The sequence below is a fragment of the Fundulus heteroclitus genome, chromosome 3 (assembly GCF_011125445.2).
Source record: "Fundulus heteroclitus isolate FHET01 chromosome 3, MU-UCD_Fhet_4.1, whole genome shotgun sequence".
Taxonomy (NCBI): domain Eukaryota; kingdom Metazoa; phylum Chordata; class Actinopteri; order Cyprinodontiformes; family Fundulidae; genus Fundulus; species Fundulus heteroclitus.
In genome coordinates, this window is record NC_046363.1 from 38,297,930 (window position 1) to 38,322,700 (window position 24,771).

At 37.9% G+C, this 24,771-nt stretch overlaps 1 protein-coding gene across 3 annotated transcripts in view; it reads right to left on the reverse strand.

The window, feature by feature from the left end:
• The window catches only part of LOC105935532 (von Willebrand factor D and EGF domains), a 37,472-nt gene extending 26,318 nt beyond the window's left edge, over positions 1 to 11,154 (reverse strand). The window contains exons 1-11 of one of the 3 annotated variants that reach the window (XM_012875985.3): positions 10,895 to 11,154; positions 8,919 to 9,097; positions 7,873 to 8,104; positions 5,942 to 6,016; positions 4,917 to 5,146; positions 4,149 to 4,238; positions 3,832 to 3,979; positions 2,261 to 2,475; positions 2,095 to 2,168; positions 1,659 to 1,932; positions 1,331 to 1,527 (exon numbers count right to left, since the gene is read on the reverse strand). In XM_012875985.3, coding sequence (XP_012731439.2) covers positions 1,331 to 1,527; positions 1,659 to 1,932; positions 2,095 to 2,168; positions 2,261 to 2,475; positions 3,832 to 3,979; positions 4,149 to 4,238; positions 4,917 to 5,146; positions 5,942 to 6,016; positions 7,873 to 8,104; positions 8,919 to 9,097; positions 10,895 to 10,973 — 1,793 coding nt within the window. In that variant the 5' untranslated portion in view covers positions 10,974 to 11,154. Of the gene's footprint in view, positions 1 to 1,330; positions 1,528 to 1,658; positions 1,933 to 2,094; positions 2,169 to 2,260; positions 2,476 to 3,831; positions 3,980 to 4,148; positions 4,239 to 4,916; positions 5,147 to 5,941; positions 6,017 to 7,872; positions 8,105 to 8,918; positions 9,117 to 10,894 lie in introns of all 3 variants that reach the window. The other 2 variants (XM_036135334.1, XM_036135333.1) reach the window with 2 other exon arrangements.
• Between the last annotated feature and the right edge of the window lie 13,617 nt (positions 11,155 to 24,771).

Sequence of the window (24,771 nt, forward strand, 5' to 3'; positions counted from 1 at the left end):
AAGTTTTCTCATTTTGTTATGTCCAAAATGTCCCTATTTACCGAAACAACTATGTGTGATGATCTGTAAACATTTCTAATGAACCGAAAATATGGAACTCTTTTCATCTCTGCTTTTTAATCACTATACGCTCACCGGACCGGTACATTAAACACTACTCAAAAATCGGAGGGAGATCGAGATAATCAATATATTGAAGATGATTGAAAAGAATCCATTAACAGATTTAGATCCACTTTTACCAACAAGTCCCTGTGAGAAAGTTAGTACAAAGGTTTGCACTGCCTATATATAAAACTCCTAATCCTTAGCGTCCCTCTTATGTCCCCTTTATTTATGAAATGTCAAAAAAATCAATACTTTTTACCATTATTTCTGGGAATGTAAATGAAAAGGTTTTGGAGTTCCATATATTAACAAATGAGCAAACTTTTAGAGGACTGGGTGAAAAGAGCCACTGGATTATGTTTCTTCTAGGTTTGCCTTCAAAAGAAATAAGATTAACTGATTTACAGTTTAAACTATGTAATGGATCATTGTTGCTAGCTCAGCTATGCATCCCTATTAATTGGATCTCAAAGATAAACCTCCCACTATTACTGTGTAGAACAGGGAAAAGTGCTAAATTATTCCCAACAAAAGAGTTGCTGCCGTCTTGGGAGGAAATGGGGATTTGTTTCTTGATGTAGGGTCTCCCCTGCTTATTTATTTACCCGATGATTTGTCCCAAAACTGTTTAGGAGTGTTTGGTTGTCTTTAGGGTGTTCCCAAGCAATTGGGAGTTGATGGGAGTTCACTTTTATTTATGTTTTTTTAACTTGTGAGTGGATAGATGGTGATTATTATCTTTTTCTTGCCTTTACCCCTTATATGTGTGTATTGTAGCTTGATAATGAGTTTGTATGTGATTTGGTTTTGGGCTGATTATTAATAAAAATTATTCTAAAAACCCTGCTTCGTTCAGATGTCTGAAGTGCTTTCATGACAGCAAGACACACCAAATGTCTTGGCTTAACAATAATCACGATAGCATACTAACTAAAAAAAACTGTCTATAAATTAAAAACATTGGAAATGAACTTGGATTTCTTTGAGCAACCTAAAATACTTGCAGGTGTTCTTCAGACACTAGAAAATCTGTCTCCTCTCAGATTTATTTCATTGATAGAATAAATCTGGGGTTGCACTCATTTGCAACTTACAGTGTGAAAAAGGAGGACTTCCTCCTAATTGAAACTACTTTGTTGGCTATTGCAGCTTCATCTGTAAATCAGTTCACAGAAATGACGACTCTTGAAACCCGATATGGTTTTAACGCAAACCCACTGACCTCCACTCCGATATAAAATCGTGCAGTTGCTCCAGTGTAGCGCCCCCTGCTGAGTGGAAGTCATTGTCCGGGTTTCCATCATATGTCCCACACAGACCCTGCGTGTGATTCTGGGCTGAACCGGGAACCCTCAGAGTCAGACTCATTCCCCAATCGGAGACATCGGCCCGAACAAACGCTCCCGACGAGAATGTGATCTGCAAAATTGGAGTCAGAAGACCGGCTTGTGAAGTGAAGATGAAGTGTTTTTTTTTCAAAAACTCCAGATATTAAGACCTTTTAAAAAGAGCCACTGGATGATGATTAAATGTGGCTGCTGTTGACTCACAGTGACTTTGCGGCCTTGGTAGGACTCACTGATCCGGACGCCGTTATGACCCGTGTGTCTGCGCTTCACAGACAGACGAGGTTTCGTTTCGCCCATCTCACCGTTGCACATGTCAAACGCGATAACCGCACCGCCGTCCCTCGCCACAAAGCCGCACACGCAGGAGGCGGCGTGCACCACGCTGCCACATTCCCACTGACGAACATGGACCTCAAAGGGCCAATCGTTGCTCTTGTAGAGAACAAAGGTGCCTATTTGATTGTTCTCGTAGAACCTGAGGGAACAATGAAAGTTATGTCGTCAGCTGCAGGTTCCTGCCACACTCTGGATTAATAATGCAAACAAAAGCAATAATTAACATCTCGTTGGTAGCTGGTCGGATCAAGTGGCAATCATTATCATAATTATTAGTACACTAGAACATAAAATGAAATACCTGCCATCAAAAGTGATAATGTGAGGGTCTGTGAAGGAGTAACAATATGCTGGGAGAACATCATTCACAGTAATCTGAAATTGAAATGGTATTATTAATCCTTCCTTAAAAAGTTAAAGAGGATAAAGGCAAGTCAGCAAACTAATGTAAAGTGTGACATGTTTACCTGAACCTGTTCTGGTGAATACCCATTCCAGAGAAAACTCTGTGTGACGATGGGTTTTACTGAGATGTGACTGGTTCTTTCGCCCTCTTTGACAAAGTCTGCGTTGGGGCTGAAGTGAATCAGATCCCGGCTACAGACCCCGTCGCTGCAGGGGCCCTGGGACAGATCCACTTTACATGATGACAGAGACAAATCTGCACCCAACAAGTCCTCATCTGTGGCAAAAAGCATTGAATGTTGGTTTGAAAACATGGAAAACACTAAAAGGGAACTTAAAAAAACAGCTTAGGTCAGTACTGTCAGTGCTGTTTGTTTAATAAAGAATCTTTAAATCATTTTCCAAATGTACCGAAGGCAGCAGCTTTCATTCTTTTAAGGTGAATAGTGAAATAAATCCAATTTTATTTAAAAAAAATAATTATTTATTTAGTGGGTGAAAAAAAAATCTCATGCCAAGAACTGAAGCCTTTTTCAGATGTATGCTTTACTTATTTACGTTGATTACGTTTAATAAGTTATCCATGTTTTCCCGTGGGATAACTATGACGTGATGCAAAGGCCCATTTCTCTTAACCACTCTTCAAAATGGAAAATATGGAAAAACTTATTGTTCAATCAAGGCAGAGATGTGCTGACCTGATTAATTCATGAAACAGCTTCAAGAATTACAACTGTATTTTTCAGACTATAAGGCGCACTAAAAATCCTTAAAACTTCTCAAAAATGAATGGTTACCGTTATGCTTACTGACGGATTTTATGTAGTACAATGCGCTCAAAAATCTGTCAAAATGTGTCAGTACGACTTTGGTAAGCGAGGAAGCCATTCCACTCAATGGATTTTCAGAGCATTACGGTATGTTACTACCTGATCGGACCCCTGAGCTGTCTACAAGACTGCCTGACTGTAATGTTGGAACTAGAAGTACATTCATGTGAGGCAGCCTGGAGTACGCGCTAGCAACAATAAACCTAGTAAGTTAATTCAATAAAAAAGTTACATTTATTTTGGCCTTATGTAAGAAACAGGGCAGTGTGGTCCAACTACTCTGTCCTCCCGACAGAGACAGATAGCCTCCCTCTCAGGAGAAAGCTGTGTAGGGAACTAAAAGTAAGTAGAATTTTCTTAAATGGGTATATTCTCCTTGATTTGAGCAGCTACATAAGACTATTTGCCCCTAAAATAAGATACTTAGATATCCTGCACTTGAAATAAGATGATGGAGATGAATTGTTCTTAATTTAAGTGGAAAAAATCATATTCACTTGGGAAGAGTATTTAATGTGCCTTATAATCCAGAGCACCTTATGCGTGGGCAAATATAGTGTTTTTACCTTCATCAGACTGCTTTGTGCATCTGGGGCACCATTCACTAAAAAATTAACTTGCCCCTAAATTCAGTCGGAAGCAAAATTAGATGTTTTTAAACAACAGGAAGTGTGATAAACATGGTGGACGAGGCTGTGTCATTTTTGCTGATTCAGCTTAGTAAAGATGTGTGAAAGCTGTATATACACCAGAGATGTCAGATTAAGAAAATAGAAGTGATCTATAGTCACGGTTGCCTTTACCTTGACTGCTGGTGCTGAGCTGCAGAGACAAAATACACTTTTCCGTAAAAGAGAAAGAGCCGTCCGCACATGGGAGAGGAACCGTGCTCTCAACCAGAAGCTCGTACCACCTCCCATCCTCGGACACACGACTCACTTCTGGTTTCAACTGCACAGAGGAGAACAGTAAGCCTTTTAATATGGAGACAATATTTAATGTTTGCATATTTAAAATGTGTAACTCATAAGATGTACATACTGTATACTGTACAATTTACTGTAATATACTGTACATTAGGAGAGATCATAAATATGAAGGGGGGGGGGGGGGGCTATACCCTTATCCCAGCGAAAAACTCCTGACTTTCCACTGGATTGCCCCAAATATCTGGTGATTCCAACCAGAAACTGGAGCTGGAGCAGTAAATCTGAGGGATACAGAGACAAAAATAGTCAAATGTATTTTTTTTTAACATTTTACGCATTGCATTGTTACCAGTGTCTGACCTTTTAGTCCCAAATACAGATTTTATATTAAGAAATTATGTTTAAAGATTTCATGACTCAAATGAAAATTGAATCCTGTAAGCCCTACAGGTATGTAGTAAAAATATGCTATATGTTATAATGCACCTGAAATACACCTGGTTAATGCTGTCAATACAAAATCATAATCAACATGAAAGCTTTTTAAATATATTGATTTATTGGGTTGAACTTGCACCTTATCCTTCATTATTTTTTGGTATTAGGTTATTTGGGATTTTATGCTTCTGCTCAGTTCAGTTAAAATCATGTTTATTAAATCTTTTATAAACATTTTTAGCATTTATTTCCATTTTATCTTGAAGAAAGTCAGCTTCTCTGTTTCCCAGCCAACCTGGTACTAAATTTCTTAACTCGAGTTTTACACTGTAATGCACAACTGGTCTTTTAAAGGCAAGTGGAAGAATGGACATGTATTCGTTTGTATTCTTGGAAAAATATTTTTTTAAATATTTAAATATTCATATTCTGACTCCTCTGTACCGATAACTCTTTACGTTGAGTTGTGTCCACCTTTAATAAAGCTTTTAAGATGCAGCCTATTAAGCCCAGAATCCCACCTTGTCCCCCAACCGCAGGTTGAAGCCATCCAGTTCAATAAAGACGGAGGTGTGAATGGTGGTCTCCTTTCTGAGCTCCTCCTTTGCACCTCCAGGGGAGAGGCGCGACCAAGCTACCACGTAGCCCAGGGAGCCGTTGAAGCTGCTGTCAAAGCTGCACTTCAGGTGGACTGTGTTGCCTTTCGCTTCTGGGACAATCACAGGCACGGATGGAGCGGGAGGCTGCTTAGCTGAACAGAGATAAACAAGAAGATTAGTGAAGCTACACGTAAAAGTTATCTCCAAATTTAGAAATATCTGTTACTTTTGCCTTTATAGAATGGAATGGATTAAACACGATGACAGCTGTGAATTAAACCGGATCAATTTCAAACCTGCTTCTAGTGAAAGAAACAGAGAAAAAACAAAAAAACAGCTGGTGTTCATCTACGGTGGTCATTGGGTGAGAGGCAGGGTCCACCCTGGACAGACCATGTTAAATATTATTAGGCAAGGCAAGGCAAGGCAAATTTATTTATATAGCACAATTCAGTACAAAGACAATGCAAAGTGCTTTACATGATTAAAATATAGCAAAATAAAACAGAATAAAAGCAAGTAGGAATAAAATGTAGATAGAAAAAAGAACAAAAAAGTGGTGATTCAGTTAACTAGAACAGTTGAAGGCAATCTTAAACAAATGTGTTTTTAATCTTGATTTAAAGGAACTCAGGCTTTCCGCACCTTTACAATTTTCTGGAAGTTTGTTCCAGATAAGTGGAGCATAGGAACTAAATGCTGCTTCTCCTCGTTTAGTTCTGGTTCTAGGTATTATTAACTGGGCGCTTGGGTCTGCATCCCAGAACAATGAATGGAATCATGATGGAGACAAGGCTTAGGAAATATGTAGAAAGTTCAGCTCATGAAAGGGGGCATTGTTCATTCCATCCTGACCCCACTGCCACTCGTACACATCCTGATTTTCTTGACGTCTGTTGAAACGAAAACGTCCGACAGCGGTAAAAACACAGCAGCAAGGTCCTTACTTTTACATACGCCGCCGACGTTCACCTGGTCAGGACCACAGCGGGGAGAGACCGTGGGTAAAGTTTCCGTCATCTCTGCCAAACAGAGATTTATGAAAACCAAAAAATTGCATATGCCACTTTTTATAGTTTAACACTCACTTTAAATCTGTCTCACTGAATTTATTACGTTGCTCGGATTAACAAATAGGATGATACATCTTGTAAGAGAATCATTGCGCAAGTTGCACCCGTTGACTTTATTTAATTAGCATACTTGTGGTAAACTAAAAGCAAATCCTAGAAATTCAGTGGTCAACGATAATAAGAGGGTTTATGAATTGACGCTTGGTCGTTAAAAAAAAGAAAATGACGTCAGAGGACTTTTTATACACAAATAATTTGGAACAAGCCAACCAAAGCTGCCAAAGTATGAAATGTTGAAGAGAGGAAGTGACCACCATTCTACCTACAACCATAAAGTCTGTAAATATGAGTTCAAAAAAGTACTTTGATGCTGAATTTATTTCTTGTATACAGTTTTGCTTAGAATTAATTTACTCCAGTACAGGACACAAACAGAAATAACAAATTCTCGAGTGGGAAAAGGAAAAGGTTCAACACAGTGCAATTAAACAATCTTTCTGTCATACAGTTTGCCATATCCCACAGACACAACAAGCCCTGCACTCAACAGGAATCATCAGTGTTGATTGGTTTTGAATTATACGAATATTTCACAGCATTTGTGCTGCATTCATGTAAGCTGCAAAGAAAACAAACCGCAGCCTTTCAAGGTGTGAGTGATAATGAGAGTTATCGTTATTCCTGTTTATATTGAAATTGCTTCTTTGTTTCCTGATTTAAATCTCATGGGGAGGGGGGGGGAGGGAGCTGTAAACAAAACATGGTTACACCAATTAAACAACATGTTATGATAAACACGTCAATGAGCCTGTCTGAATACCTGTCAGGTGTCATCCTTCAGAACGAGTGAGTATAAACTCTTCTTTCACCCCTTTGTCACTGAACCTACCTAATTTACTGCCATCTCTGGTAAAGAAGAGCAAAGACCTCTGAGTTTAAGTCCAGTTCTCTAAAATATCCACGCTATGGCACAACAGCTTCTGCAAAAGTTGCATTTATTTGAATTTACATGTTTATAAGCGGAGCCAAAAAGTTTGAAAGATGCCGTGTGCATCCAAACACTGTAGGGACACGTTCATTGATAGAAGCTGGACAGTGTGTGTGTGCGCCACTGATTCAGTGAGATGCATCAAAATTCAACTTTTAACGACAAAGTAACTTTTTAAAATTTTAAGTAATTTCAGACAATACAATTTTGGAATTTCTACCCAGGAATTTGGAATGTCTAATTCAAACTGAACATGCTATGATTTTTTTGCACCCTCTACTTCCTCCTTTCTGCTGCTTTATTGAAGCATCACTTTATGGTATTTACAAGCTTTGAGGGCGAAAATCCAAAAACATCCTTTTCCCTATCCAGACGCGTGTCTATGCAGGCAAACAGATCAATTTTTTACTGTAGATCTGTTTCTCTAAACAATCTAGAGCATTTATTTTTGGGTTACTGCTGGGGTCATCAGGTCTTAATGATAGCATTGACTTAAATAAAACAGTAAAATTCAATATTAGCTAAATTAGCCTTACAGTATTATGGTTGGTTAAAACCCTTTGTGAGGAAGTACTACATATGATTGCTACTTGAACAAAACATGAAGCTCTTGAAGATTTGTCTTTTCCTTATTCGGCTTTAAATGATGAGAGATGTGGAAGTTGCCTTTGTAAGATCTACAGCAAGCCTGGTTGTCATTCAGAAAGTCAAACAGCGATTAAAACCTCTTTTGATGGTTTTGTTTTTACCTCGAATATGCAAAAGCAACTTAAGTTTAATATTTTTCAGGAAAACACATCCCTCTGTATGTATTTACCTTGTGCGCAGTAGCCCATGCATCCCTGTGTGGGCTGCAGCAGGTAAACATAGAAATCTCCACAGTTGCGGACGGTGACCGGGATGCGGAACATGCAGCAGTCTTGGCCGCTGCTCTGAAAGACCTGCCAGGCAGCGCAGGCTGTCAGCTGCCTTACCTCCAGCGGTCCCGGAAGGGTCTCACCGTCACGCAGGGACAGCCACACCGGAGCCTGGGTCCCACAGTGGTTTACCTGGACCACACAGGTGTGAAACAAAAATACATCTGTAAGCTGCAGAGCACACATTCTAAGCAACATGCTAGCATGCAGCAGTTTAATATGCTCAGAAAATAATTTTATATGTTTAAAGACTATAGCAATGATGCCCCATGATATTTTTCATAATTATTCAAGTTTTCGGAGATGGATTTTCACCATTTGGCGAGCAATTAACAATGAAAACAAATTAAAATGCAGGTAAAAAAGATATATTTAATATAGCTCCTTTAATGAAAAGAAAACAGTTTAGCTGTAAAAAATACAGTAGAACTAATTGAATTACAGTAAAATTGTCCAAAAATTACAGTAAAACTGATAAAATTACAGTAAAACTGTAATAAAATTACAGTAAATTATCACAAGATTACAGTAAAACTGTAATAAAATTACAGTAAATTATCACAAAATTACAGTAAAACTGTAATAAAATTACAGTAAATTATCACAAAATTACAGTAAAACTGTGATAGAATTACAGTAAAACTGTAAATAAAATTACAGTAACCTGACTGTAAATTTTACAGTAACCGGCTGGCAACCCTGCTGCCAGTAATTTACTGTAAATTCTACAGTATTTTTCTTACAGTGTAGGTTTAACCAAAGCTAATGAATGGTCTCTTGTATGGATTACAATGTTACAAAACAAAGTCTCTCCTCTGATTAGCATATTTATTTTACTTCATACCGTTTTGTTCTGTGGGGCTTAGAGGTGACGTTATGCAAAAATCAGGTGCGAAAAACTACGATGCCTTCATAAAATATACTACCACAAAAAAAGAGCTTTTACCTCCACACACTGTGTGGGCATACTGGCCCGCTTGTCAAACATCTGAAACTGGTACCAGCCTGGAGTGAGGGAGTTGTCACAGACGAAGTCCTGCTGCAGGCTGCTGGAGCTGAAGGTGGTGCTGCGGTGGGGGTTCTGCAGAACCCAGTGGCCACCAGACATGCACTCTGGAGGAAGCGCTGCAAAGACAGCCAGAGGCTATAGATGATAAAGTACCTGTGGAAAACTTCTGACAGCCCAAATATTGATTCATGGATGCACATGAATTTCAATAAAAATGTCAAAGTTTATACAATGTTACAGAACTTAAATGTGCATTTTACATATTTGTTAAAACTGACACTATGTCCTGACACTAAAGTATGCAAGATAATCTGTTGCAGAAATATACCATCCCCGGTCAGAAACAACCAATTTTGTATAGATTCTGTCTCATCCTGCATGACAAAACCTTGTCTGCAGTCTCTGGTTACGTTCACACCGCAGGTCTTTGATTTTCAATTCCAATTTTTTTTGCTGAAATCGCATATTTTTGGGGTTACTGTTCACACTACTACTAAATGTGACCGCCATCAGACTTTTCACACGGTTCAAGACCACAAAGTGACCTGCATGCGTAGATAATAGGGAGACATCACACAGCAGCGGACTGTCTAGGGAAGTAATGGTGAATGTAATTGTTTCTATAAGTGTTCAATAAAGTTTTGTTTAAAAAAAAAAGTCAGCCGGCATCTCTCCTTGTTATTATTAGAAACCTATTGAGTAATGAGTACCATCAATATTAAGACCACATTATAGAAAGATGAAGGTAAGAAGAAAGCAGCACAGCTATTAACAACGGTCTTTTATTTAGCGCTAACTGCTACTACTGTGTGTGGATATGTAGTGAGAGATCCGATACGAATCCAAATTAGTACCACATATGGAAGTGGCACAAACCAGATTTTTTGGGGGGATGAAAAGATCGGAAATGGGACGTTCACACTGCCACGAAAAGACGAATATGGGTCGCATATGAGCAAAGAGATCGGATTTGGGTGGCATTTCCCCGCAGTGTGAATGTAGCCTCTGTGCTCCTGCTGTCTGCACTGCCTGGTAATCAAGATCTGAGCAGTTACACCTGTAACAGCTCCAATTAATTGGCCTCTGCGCCGAGGATGAGCACTATATATTCCAGGCTCTCCCAGTGTGTAACTGCCAGATTCTTGAAAACCCAGTGTTCCTTGATTGTGTACCTGATCTTGACCTGTCTCATCCCTGGAATTTACCCTGCCTGAACCACCTCTCAACTTTGTCTGCCTGCTCTTTTTTCCCCAATATTGATACTTATCTATAGTTTTTTCTCTTTTGAGAGATTGTATCATTTCCTTTCAGGGGGAAAAAAACTTCTTGGTTGAGTGGAAAACAGTTTTGAATTTTTACATTCGGCTTCCCTGTTGCTGCATTCATGATGAATATACAGAGTGTATTGAAAACTGAGGAGATAAAGAGAAAACACACAATCTCTAACTGAGCAGAAGCGCAGTCCTGCTCCTTATGCTTGAGGAAAAGGCTTTCCTGACCTGAGAGGTCTGGGGACAACCAATTTCCTGCCAGTGTTTTCCCGCAGAGACTGTTGATAAAGACAGGCCAGGTTGCATCAGCTTCACACACTACCTTAACTTCAGTCCTCACTACCTAAACAGGAAGTCTGTCTGCCTATTTCCTGTAAGTGTGTCTGTGATTCTGACAGCCAGTGATGCCCAAAATAAATGTATATATCATACATTGATGATGGGAGGCGTTGTCCTGGATGACAGCCATATTTAGAAACTTGTGGAATAGTATCTGTAAATGAATGAAATTCTACAACACATAACTTTCTAGTAAAACGTTTTAAATTGATCTTGGGGATTTTAGAGAAAATAGTCCTACTCTGTTAAAGGTGGAGGAATACATTAGACTGCTGTAGAGCTCCGAGTGCTACGAGAGCCTACCTGTCTGAGCGTGCGTTGCGTCGGGAAGTTGGCACACGACGAAGAGAAGATGCGTGAGGAGAAACCACAGCGTCATCATTCCGGAGAGGGTCCCCGCGCTTCTTTACCGCCGAACAGCGCGAGCGCAGAGCGCGAGCTTGGATCTAAACTTCTGCGCGCCGCGCGCCACGAGCTCCGCCGTGTCTTCCCACACAACTATGCTCCCCTCGTCCCTTTTAGCTGGTTTGGATGAACTGTCCTCAGGACGGCGGTAGGCTTCAGCATAACAGCGCGTTAGGAGGAGCATTGCCTTCAAATAATGACCCCAAACCTCCACAGAGTTTTCCACACAACCCTGCAGCCCAGCGTCGATCATTTTAACACTACAGCTATATCACATCAGCTGAAACTTTCAAACTAAATTCTAATTCAGGACGTAAAGGTACATAAGGAAATTAAATATAAGGCTGGATAAATCTTGGGCCTAGTACAATCACTGGAAACATACATTTGGCATGTTTTCTTCAAGACCATATAAATTTGTCAAACAATGAAATGTGTGTAAATTATGATAATTAATAGAATAATGAATATATATATATATATATATATATATATATATATATATATATATATATATATATATATATATCTTTGTTTTTGTGTTGCAACATCGGCTATGTTGAATGTTTTACAATTACATATACACAAATGAGATATATATATATATATATATATATATATATATATATATATATATATATATATATATATATATATATATATATATATATATATATATATATAATATTTCTAACACAACAGCAGTTCAATTAATGGCTTAACCATAAGAAAACACTACAAGCGAACTACTGCTGTTTCATTAGTCACTACTCCAAATCACTTGAACAGATGGGGATTTTTTTTTTCTTTTAGAGAAACAGACGCAGCAAAAACAGTTGGATTTTGGATACAACAGCAATAACATTAAAAGCTTTTTTCCAACTGTTTTTCTTCTCACACTAACTAACCTCTGCTTTGCTCCTCAGTTTCTCAGTCTGCAGCTTTATATGAGGTTCCCCTTAGCTTTAACAAGCAGCTTTAGGCATCATCTGTTCAGGTTGTAAAAGGGGGAAATTGATGTAACATAAAATGTATTGAGTATAATCATTTACAGGACTTTTGAATGAAATCAGGATAATTGCTCTCTTTTGGTGGGTTTTATAGTATGTAAAGAAAGAAAGTTTATTTCAAAAGCAAAATGTCAACACAATCAGGAGCACAGGTTAAGAATAAATTATTAAGCTTGAAATAAAGTGTCTGAAGTTCAAAGGCTGAAATTACCAATCACACCTCAAATACTTTACCGAATTATTAAAGAATTAAAAGTGACAGAACATTTATTTCATGTTTAGGACATTTGATTAGGAAAGACCGCGAGTGTGGTGTAATATTTTTTTTAAATGTTGACTAAAACACTGTTTAAACAGACCGAAGTTTTAGAAGAACCTCTTAGAGAACGCTTTAAAAAACCTTCTGCAGATCTACAGGGAATCAGCTGGAAACTGACAGCTGTACATGTGTCTTCTTCTCCCTGTGCAGCACAAAGGTGCCTGACTGTTTTGATTTGGAATCTCAGACTAAGGAGGGAATTCAAACTCTCCTTCATAAATCTCCTGGACCGTCACACTGGTGGGAGTCTGGAATAACCATCAGGGGGGGAAAAACACTTTCTTTCACTCTCCTCACTCCTTTCTTTTACACAAGCGGCAATCATGAATCTACATTGAGTGAGCAGACATGTATGAAATGCACGATCAAGTTAAAGCCAAGGGGCAACAAAGGGGATAAACAAATAATGTACTCTTTATCCAAGCCGATTTCGTCTAATTTTCCCTGATTACAATCAGATGCAGAGGCGAGAGAGAGGCGGTAGCCCTGCAGCGTCCTCCGGGAAATGAGCTATCAGTGAAATGGGCTGCTGGATTCAAACCGTGGATAATTACCTGAAAGTCCCCCACTAAGAGCAGAACAGGCTGGTTTTGCAACTTATGGACTGAAAACTAGATTTCATAATTTATTTTAAAATAGCCACACACAAAAAAGAAGTAAAATCTTTTCATGGTAATTGTGAGTTGCAGCCCAGCTAAACGGTGAGGTTTCTTATTTCGGTCCTGCAGGGATGAGTTTCTTTCTGCCTTTGTTGCGCTTGATGTGGCGTTTTTGACAGCAGCAACAAGACATGACACCATTTTTGCTGTTTTAGGGCGTTTGTATTTGGGTCCTTTCCCAAGTGAGTTATTAGGATGTACGACACTCACCTCAGTTCTCCTTTTAAACAGTAAATGTCGCTGCAGAGATAATCTGACTGGGGGCAGAAAAGGAGTCGCATAGACACTAAACTTCTTATGCCACAAAGTTTGAACCTGTAGGAAATAAAAAATATAAATATATTACATTTTGTAATACATATATCTTCTCACATGTTTGTAAAAAATACATAGGGCAGAATCCACCTGCTTTCGTTGCTTTTGCCATGCTACAACCTTACAGAACGGCACAACCAAGCAACGGGACACCATCTGACAGGGGTGTTGACATAATTTGTTGCACAGGAAGCCATTTGACTCCAGTAACTTAAATATTTACACCTTTGCTCTGTGTGCTGCAGCCTTATACCAACACGCGTGAAAACACAACAGTCACCAAGCTCTTACCTTTAAGGGTAAATGTCCCGATTCCTCTGCATAAAGAAGTGAAAGTTTGTCAAAAACTTCGTTCCCAATCAGAGCGCTGTTTAAGACAGCTGTCAGTGTGAGTTTCTTATCATAAAGACACCATTGATTATGTCAGAGTTGTCCAAAAATGTTAACTTCCCTCATGGATGCACCATCCACCACCTAGCCAGCCTGTCAGAATAAGGCTGGATTGCATAAAATTTGTAAAACCTTTGCTTGTTGTGACGCCACCATTAAACTCTTTCCCTGATGTACGGTACAGAAGTCTCCCCCTCAGGAGGCCGACTTGTGCTAGATCTTGTCACCTGACATGACAGTATTGAGATGATGGTACTGTATCCTAGCTGTGACGACAGCGTTGAAGGCCCTGCTTCAAATACCTAATGATCAAGCCAAGCGGTGCATTCAGCTCGATGATATTTTGTATCATCGGGCTGATATTTTGTCCATGACCCAAAATAATCAAACTAAACCACATGTAGTGGTATCTCATTGTGTTCTCAACATGCAGCAAATTAACTAAACAAGACCCCCAGAAACCAACCAATCCTCTGGTGTGGGTGTAAAACATGAAAAACATGAAGGTACCCATATCCAGGGCAGCTCTGTGTATGGTTGTTAGAGGGCTGACTGTTTCCAAAAAGGAAAAAATCTTTCTATCGTTTTGCTGTGATTGATTATCAGCCCTGCTCGGCATGTGTGCCAAGACAAAATAACTCAAAAGGAAGGAAGAGAGAAACCACTACCTTCCTTTAAATCATTCCTTTAAATCGAGATTAAAAACACATTTGTTTAAAATTGCCTTTGAATGTTCAAGTTAAACTGTTTTACTGTTTTTAAATGTTCTTTTTTTGTTTCTACATTCTATCCCTACTTGCTTTTATTCCTATATTTTAATCATGTAAAGCACTTTGCATTGTCTCTGTACTGAATTGTGCTATATAAATAAATTTGCCTTGCCTTGCCTTGCCTTGCCTTACCTGTTTCCTCGCACTTACTTTTAGCAAGAGTGAAAACAGGTGGAAGTCCTGAAATATTTAAGCTCAAAAGTTTAAAAAAATATTTAAATGAAACCAGTAGTTTACTTAATTTACCCTGGATCAGCACTTTCTGTTCCTGGTTTCTCCATGATATACAGGCCGAATTCTGTCGCTCGCAGTTTCCCTGTGCTGAAACAAAACCTTTAAACCTCTTTTATGCTTTCTGCTGTCCTCGTAATAAAAGTGGAAACATCTTCCCCGTTACCCAGACACCGTAAAGCAGAATTGGCAGGAAAATCCGTGGTTAGCTGCTGTTTACGCCTGTAGTTACTCATAAGCAGTTGATCACACAGCGGCTGTAAATCTCGCTGAATACAAGGATAGGAGATTTCCGACACGCATGCCAAGAGCCAAAGGTCAAGAGAAGCCCCAGAAGTGGGCAGCTCCCGGTTTTCACGGGTCAGACGGGTCATATCCTTCAGTGATGCTCGCTCCGTTCCGGTTGTCCTCGCTTCGTTGTGCCTGCAGTTCAGTTCAACACAAAACGAAGGCTGCAATGACTCGGAATTATCAGTGTTTACACATCAGAGCCTCTTCTCCCAAATGTGCCGCTCGAAGTCATGGCTCTGGCTTTGTGTTCTCCTTAAACCCAGTTTTCAGACTAAATATACAATCTGGATTTGGTCACGATTAAATATGAACATAAAACTTATATAGTTTAATTTTACATCAATAAAAAAATGCAAAAGTAAACAAACCTAGTAGGCAACGCACACAGAAAGCTGGAAAAAAATGCTCACAATAATAATAATAATTAAATTAGTAATTCTGAACTCATTTGCTAATGGAAATTATATTATTGCATAAAAGACAGAACTGTTAAATGCTTTTTAACAATGGTTAAAAGGGAGGCGTTTTAGGAAAATTTTAAATGTTTGGTACCATGTTTTTTGTTCTTCATGTACATATGATGAAATATGATACCTTAGAAAACCAGATGTTCTGCTTTTATCACCAAAGATCTGAGCATAAAGTAAACGCTTCTCTGATTTTTGTAGCACATAGTTGTCAGTAAAAAGTTTTATGCTGTAGTTAGACAGTAAACAGCTCTCTCTGCCTTAGGAGTTTGCAGCCAAAATCTGGAAGACACATCATGTCTACAGACCATGTCTGGGCCCACCTCCTAAAACTGTAACCCTTCACTGATGCTGGGCAGCTTAAACCAGGAAGAGATCAATTTAATGCTATTTCACAAGCATACAAAGCTGTATTTTTCTCAGTCAGTGTGATCACAGTGTGTAAATCTCTTAAAGGATTGTACTTTCTACAGTCTGATTGATGTTTGGCTTGAATTTATAATTAAGACCAGAGATTAACGAATATAAAAAAAGTGTTTTGCCTCAATATAGAAATTGTTATGGCAAAAATACACCTCATACTATTGTACATTTTACAGCCAGCCCAAGATATAAGGAAACTTAATGGCAACTTAGGGCTCTTAGGGTGTCAAACAAGAACCTAAAATCTGACTCAACAGGTAGGCAAAGGCACATTCTGCAAATATTCTAAGGCAACCCTTCCAACAGAACCATAATTAAAGCAGTATGCTGTGTTCCCAAGCAGCTGTTGTTCAGCTAAATAACATAACTAATTAGGAATCAAATTGTTTAAATAAATTATCTGATGCCACTCCTTTTCATCTGTATACTCTTCTCTTCAAATCAGGGCAAAACTAGTTGTCTTTATATGCAAAAGTTGTGGGTTCAATTCCAGCCTCCTCCTGGGTCATGCTACATGTCCTGCCTACCAATACGTGTGTTTGACTGGGTGAGCGTGGCTCTAGTGTAAACCACTTACCGTGGTCAGTATGACTGGAAAAGCACCATATAAATTCAGTCCATGTAACATGTAAATTAACTGAAGAAATTCAGACAAACTGCAAATTAAAAATAAAATAAAAACACACCGAAACATCACTTCAATTTACTATTTAGGTATTTTAGAGTTAATGGACCAGAAGGGAGTATCCCCTGCACCAATTTTAAGGACGTTATGAAATCACGAAAGTTCATAGAATTACAAAGTTAAAGTTAATTTAAAAAGTCTCTTCTTTAAAAAAAAATAATGATAGAACTGCAAATAATTTTCAGGCAAACTACAATTTAATTTCTAGTCGCTGACTAGTTGATTGAAAAAAAATGCCCCTGTGTAAATGCACAGTGTAAAAAGCAGATCATGCATGGAAAAGTTGTAAAGGAGGCCAGTTATGTTACCCTAGTCCTTTGGTGTTTGTGCCTCAAACTACAGGACATTTTATCTGCTGCCCTCTGGTGGTTATTTAGGTACAACGCACAATTGTCTTTCAATACAAGTTGACTGGTCTTAAAGGATTTCATAGCTATTTATGCAGTGCCATGTGAATTTCTGTTTAAAAAATGTGACACAATGCTGGTTATAAATAAGCCAAAAGTATACACTAATGTAATTATTGCTTTGCTTACTTTAATAATTCCATAAAATGTTATTTATATAGCAGCAATTAAAAACACGTCATCTCAAGGCACTTGAGACATAGACTTAATTGTCAATCAACTGTAAACTCACAAGGTACATTTGAGAAAATGTCATTGAAGAGGAAACCTTTGGCAGATGGCATAGGTTTGTTTTCTTTAATTGTAAAATTAGAATTGAAATCACTTAAGAACATCATACATTTTCCATTCTTGGCATTTTTTTCCCTTTAGTGAATACGTTCTTTTTTTTATTATACAAGAATTAAAATAAAACATATATTTAGCTGGTAAAGAAAGGTAGGATATTAGATTCATAATCAGATACAGTAAAAAAAATATATTAAAAAAGAAGAAATATATATTTTCGAATTGTGAATTCATCACAAAATAGCTTTACTTCAATGAATGAAACTTTTATTGATCCTGAAATCAGAAGAAAAAATAGTCTAAACACTAATTTTCCATTCATAAAATAGAGAGAAGTATTTGAATCAGTCAGAGTAGAGAACAACAGCTGTCCATAGACAGATATTTATGCACTGTTGCTAAGTTCCCATTTTATTTGGTCCAGTCTCCTGCTGAGGTTAACCCATTTAAGCCTTATTCTTTTGCTAAGAAGGTTGAATCCTTTTTATGAGTGCCACTCTCACTTGTGTTCTCACAATGCAAACACTCAGACATTGTCACGTTCAAACTCTGAGGACTTAAACCTTCAATAGCGAAAGGAGTTTTTTTCTTGACATTTCAGGCAAACGTCTAGAAAATGGCTTTGCAACAATTGGTACATCAAATGTCTGCTGTCACATCTGATATGAAAAGGAAGCTCTCTGCAAGTCAGGACTTCTCGTCATCAAGGAAAAGCTGGAGTCAGCGCAGGGTTTCCAGCACCAAACCACCCGATTCCTCAGTGAAACCTTACGGCCGTCTGGCTGTTTCTCAGAGGAAGGACATAATGACACTTTCTGATGCATGTGTAGGTGAGCCTCATGAAACAAAGAAGTGGGTTTTTTTTTTTTTCACCAAACATCAGGAATCTGAATCCCAAGAAGAGAGACGGTCGAAAGTTTAACACATCACACAAGCCTTCTGATGGCCTTCACTCTCAGCTGGTGTTTGTGAAGATGGTAAAGCGTCCTTCTGATTCGTACAGAAACACCAAACCTCACAACTTCAGACCGGTGAGTTTTAATAATAAAAGATCAATTTAATGCCCTTTTCCTTACAAAAAACAAACAAAAACCAACAAAAGGCATCTCCTTGGGTCATCTACTTGTAATACTTTGGTTTGAACACAAGGTGGGGATATTTTACCTCTCTTCAACTCTGCACAGCTTGATGAAGACCTTCCAGATTTTAAAACTGTACACTGATGAGATCCAGCAGGCAACCTGGATTTCAGACTAAAGCATCTAGACCCATGTAAGTTTATTTTGTTTATTTGTACATGCCAATGATTTAGGTTATATTTTTCTGTAGTGCAGACTGGCAGATCTGAACTAAGCACGAGTTTCAGAGACGCAAAGACGTTGGACATCTGCAAACCAGCAGAGCCTAAATGGGATCAAAGGCTCCTTCTTCCTCCTCTGCCTTGGCCTCCAAAATCAGCTTCCTTTACCGTCAGTATTTCTGCTTTACATTTCAGTGTCTTTGGGATAATTTGGATTTGCAGGAATGTTATCTGAAGGTAGACTTAACAACATACAGCGATGACCTTATAAAATACTGTATAGTCCACTGTTACAGATTTAACACCAACACATGAAGTTAGTTCTGCCTGAATGTACTGTGAAGTACAGGTTTATACCAGATAACACTAACTATGTTCCTTTTTGTTGAAGTACATTGGGCTCTTGGTACTTGGACACCCTTATGTGTTTAATATAATCATGTACTGCTAGCACATAAGACATCATGTGCTCTTTCAGGTTCTGAATGAAGTCTTTGTTTCCTACATATAAACAGCAGAGATGGATAGAGAGACTTTACTGTTTTCACCTCTTTAAAAACAGCTTTAGCCCAAACCAATGATAAACTCTTTTCCACAGAGACACAGAAGATGAATTTGGGCCTGCAGAGCGTCTTTAGACCATGTTGACGAGAAACTCAGTGAATCTTGAAAAAAGAATTTTAAATTTGAAGTCATTTTTAAAACCCCTCAGAGCTGATGCCGTCTGGACCTGCAGCCTTCTTCCCTTTGGCCTTTTGTAGTACGTTCCTCACCTGGAGTGTTGAGAAAGACAGCGTGGGGGAGGGGGGGCTGATTCATGGAGTCTTCAGAAGCAGAGGGGGTGGATGACTTCTGAGAACTGATAATACGTGCAGTTCATGGTAAAAGAACAAGATTAGGCGTCTGCAGCATGTTGGACTGGGATGGGGGCATGGTGAGTGGTGAGCAGCTAAAGGTTTTGATAAAAGAATTAGCTAATCAACTTATTTACAGCATGTTCGATAGATTTCAGTGTGTTTTTTTTTTTGTAATATTAACTAAACGGACACTGATCTGCTCAGACCATTCAATTTCCTCGTGAATGTTTATCGTTTTAGTCTCTGTTGGATTTTACTTCTGTCTTTGACACAGTCCATCGCCTTCACTACATTTAGTTTGGACCTTAGTGACTGTTCTAGAAAAGCTTATTAATTACCTTTCAAACAAATGCTTCTCTGTTTATATAAACCAGAAAATTGCCCATATCCCACATGTGGGGTCAGTGGCGGTTCTAGACCTAATTTACTGGGGGGGGGGGGGGGATTAAACAATAAAACGGAGCAGTATTTAATGGTTTAGTAATATTAAGTGAGCCACTTGTGGCTCTGGAAATGCAGGTTTCAGACCACCCCTGATCTAGTTGATGAAAACTGTGATCACATCACAATACAGCTGAAGCTAAACGTGAAACACCTTAATTTTTAAATCCTTGTTAGAGTGAAACTGTAAAGGAAAAAATGAAATTGGTCATAGTGACCAATCAAATATGATTTCTTCTCTAGTGCACATCATGTAAGAAGGGGCACTGGCCCCTGTTATGGCCCCTGTCTAGAACCGCCCCTGTGTGGGGTTCCACAGGGTTCTGTTTCAAAAGCAGTTCTGTTCTTGTTCTATGCTTCCTCTAACATAAACTATAACTAGTTATTAGGATATCAGTTATACAATTTAGCAACATGATGTTAAATTATAATGTTCAAACCGACTTGGACAAACTTAAATAAAGTCCTAGTTAGTAAACAGCCGTTAAAATGCAGGACTCCTCCGATTCCACTCATAGCAATTTGGGTAAAGATGTCTGAAAAGTATTGAAATAAATTATTTCATTTTAGTAGTGTAATCCTAACCCAAAACGTTTCTAATTCAACCTAAACTGCTATCAGATTTTATGATGCCAAAGTCTTTTTTTGTTTGTTTGTTTTCATGCCTCTTATTTTAATTCATTTCATGACTTGTGAAGCCACTTGATTTCATAGATGAAAAGTGCGTTATAAAAGCAGCTTAATAGAGCAGATTAATTTAAAACTAAATCTAGGAGATGGATTTTCACCACATCATAGCTTCAAAATATATATTTTTTGAGTTTTCTTTTTGGCTCGCCACTGCTGAAAGAAGACAAGTCTATTTATATCATTTAAATTAATTTGTATTAAAGATTTCTATAATGAACACAAATGCCCTTAAACCATAGAAATAGTCATCGGAAAAAAGTTGCAGGTTGTTTTCTGACCAGTTTGTTTCTTCTTGATGTGCACAGATTAAATTCAATAACCTGATTTGTCAATACCTGATTTAAATTTTCTTGCAAATAGAACTAGCCTATGTGCTTCAGAAATTAGTTTTCACGTGTATGCTTTGAAATCACTTAACTTGTCTTAATTTTACTAATTGAGTCATTCAAATAAAAAGAATAGCACTTCATTAAATAGGCTTACTGTGTATTCTACTTTTTATGTACTGCAAAACACTGCTCAGATGAGGTTTATTAGCACAGTAAATGTTTCTTTAAAGAGGATTTAAGAAAAATACAAACACTGAAAAAAGTCCAGAGTGCATCATAAAGTGAAACTGCCATGACTGATGTGGCAGGTTCCTACAGCATCCAGTTAAAAGCAGATGCCATAAGTTATGAGGCTCACTGGGGCACTGACAGCTGTTCATTCGCTACACAAAGAATTACAAACTCGTGAAGGCAGCACTTGGCCGATGCGTGTCTGAAATAGCTACATGTACGCGTTTAAAGGCTCGTCTGTGACTGCGCTCATAACTGACTGACTAAATATAAAATAAAAGGAGTATCGGTTTCTGCAAAACACCCCTTGAGCTTCAAGCTGCCATGTGTGCATTTTTAAAATCCTTGATGGATATGGAAACTCTGAGCAATGATAACAAAGGCTTTACTGTGTCATTTATCATTAATGTGTATGTACACTAGCTTTAGGTTAACTCAGAACAAAAAAAAATTACACGAAAACTATAAATCAAAGTAACAAAACTACTCTGATAATTATTTAAAAAAAGCTAAATGTAATTGAATCATTGATTCCTTTTTATCATTGAAGCTCTGGCAACCCGGGCAAACCTTCTTTATCTCTCTCTTTAACTCTCTTTAACACAAAGAGATAAGACATATCAAGGCCAGATACCTGAAGTTAATCAGGTATCTGGCATCAGCTTTACCCTGTGTTAGGTAATATTACACAGCCATAGGTCTGCATGTGTGTTAAATCACTTCTTTGGGAAGAAATCTTCAACTTAGACTCAATCTATATTCACATTTGCTTGTAAAACATGTAAAAACTAAACAATTTATTGCTTTTATCGTGCGACACATAAATACTATCGGCAATAAAAGACAAATGTCAAAACAACTGAATTTCCCATCGAGTCTCGTCATAATAAATTGAATTTTACTGAAAAAGGCAGAAAATACATTTTTTAATTAGGCTTTTGGTCTACAGAGCACTAAATGGTCTTTGGCGGAAGTAGATTTCTGAATTGTTTGTCGAGTAGATGAACCCTGTAGACCAGTTTTCCCAGGACCAGAACAAACCAATTGGTTCTAAACAGCATTTAGTTTTTAAGCTCTAACCTGGCCAGCCAGATTAAAAATGTTTAGCACTCTAGTTCTGCACATTTCTAATCTGGGACTGCTCCCATTGAATGTGTTTGGGGAAAGGAGGGAATTTAAGCAGAACTCTCTGAACTGATTGGGTGAAGCGACACCAAGTGCCCGCTTACCAAAGGTTGGATTTAGCCAATCACAGTATCAAATTAAAACATGAGCTGCACGCATCATGAGAAACCACAAAAAGGTAAGATAGTCAAGGCATTACCGCAACTTTTGATCAGATTTATTAAATGTTTGAAACATTTGTTTCTTTTCTTCCTTTAATATCTGTATTTTAATATGATTTATGCTTAGTTATTTAGTCTTCATAATACTTGCCTTGCCTTGGAAAGAACACTGATATGCACTATAATACACTTTAAGTCAACGTAGAAACAAAAGTTCAAATGCTGCCTTAAAACTGCAAGTAAAGTCAACTTTCAAATTTGCAAATTTTCCAACTTATGAAAAGTCAGAACAATTAAAACCATAAGTTAAACGTTGGAAAACACACAAACCTAAGTACTGTGTCAAAAACTCATTATATGTTGAGTTTATATGACAAAATAAGTACATTTGAACTTAAGGAGGCTGTCAGTTTTCACAGCTGGTACATAAATAAAATGAATTGGATCTGTGCTGACCACCAACATGCCTTTATGAGGCTTTTGCCATTTTTAGGCACTATGTAAATGAAATGAATTGCATTGACACTGAACTTAAAAAATCTCAATATAAATTTTACCCCAAAAGCTGCAGAGGATAACAAAATTGAGAGTAAAAAAACAGAACTAAAAAGGTCCACATTTGCTATGTTAGATATTGTTAGACATGTAGCCAGATATCAGGGGTAAAATAACATGAACCCTATTTCCATTCAAGATTTTACCAGTCAGGACATAAGACACACAATAAAAATCACTATGGTAATTATAAAAATGCATAAAGTTAAAATGGAGAAGTTGAGTAGAACCTGAAACAGTTGTTTGCTGTATGACTTTCATTGTTTTCAACATTCTGGAAAGGCCCACTCTTCCTTGTGCAACATTGCTTCACTGCTTGCAAGAACCAGTTTGGGCCAGGCTTCAGCTGTCTGACTGATGACCTCACATTTGTGTATTAATTTAGTACACAAAGATCAGGGTCAACTCAGCGACTACACGCTGTCCAGTTGCTGAGAAACAAGAAAAAAATCACCAACTTTCCCCCACCGTACTGGGCAGTTGTTGATATGAGATTTCGGAGCTGCTTTGCTGTCTTTGTTTTTTTTTCTGGAAACATTATTACCAAACAGCTTTACGTCAGTCTCATAAATCTAAATTACATTGTTTCAGAAGTCTTGGGGGTTTATTCAGATGCAATATTGCAAATCTAAGTCATGTTGCCATGCTCTTTTTGCAGAGAAGAGGCTTTCTTGAGACAACCCTTCCAAACAAGCCATACTTGTTCAGTCTTCTTCTGATTTTACAGCCATGAGCTTGAACATTAAACATGCTAAGTCATGTTTATAGATTCTGAAGTGAAGATTGCCGGCTAGGTTATTTGCATAAAGGTGAGTCCTAAAAACAGGAGGTCAAAATAGGCGAAACTAGGGAGGTTTTATGCAATCAGTGCAATGATTATGTTTTCTACAGCCCATAGACATATCCTAAATGTTTAAAAGAAAGCATGATAGGTCACCTTTAAATTTTTTACATAGTTTCACAAAACATTAATATAACCTTATCCCTCCCCAGATTGCTGGGCAGAAACACTCGCTTTTCTCAGGTAACTCTTGACTCCTTTTCTGTGTGTAAACACTCGTCTAGCAAGAGTGTACTTAATTTTTTACACATAGTTTTTCCATTTGTCTAAAAATTTGTGTTTTAGACGTGTGGGGTCTATCTTTAAATTACTTAAGAACCACATGAAGACAGATGAACAGTGGCGCCTACAGAAATGTTTTATAGGGGTGGCCAGATGGGGCCACTCAAACTCTTGGGGTGGCATAAAGAAACTAAAAGCCATCATTTCAGCATTTTATTATACTGCTGTTGTAAAGCTGCCTTTAGAAAACTATCTTAAAGACTTAAGTAAACGCCTACTAATATCTTTTGGTTTATTGTTTGATTTTTAATGTTACTGGTGATCTAATGTGTATAGTAGACAGAATAACAGTTTTTGAGTTGAACAACAATTCATTTTTATTGTGTAATTAAATTAGGAATAAGGTGTACATTTATTCATTTATTGAAAAAGAAAACAATTACTAGAAGAAAGTAGATACTGGCAGATATAAATAAAAGATACAAAAGAAGAGCGGCTGCCTTGCTGGCTATGCATAATGGGATGAAATGCTAAACTGATGCTACTACAATTTACACTGGCCAGTGGGGTGGCCAGGACATGGCACCACCCCTGGCCACCCCCTGGTGGCGCCATTGCTGATAAAGTCAGATTTATTTAGTTACACCTAATGATGTAAACTTCTAAAAGAAAATCCATTGAATATTTTTCTTTTTACCATGACTGTACAGGGGATAATTTATAAGGATATATTTGTTAAAAGTCTCTTAATATAGTTGCTTAATGGGG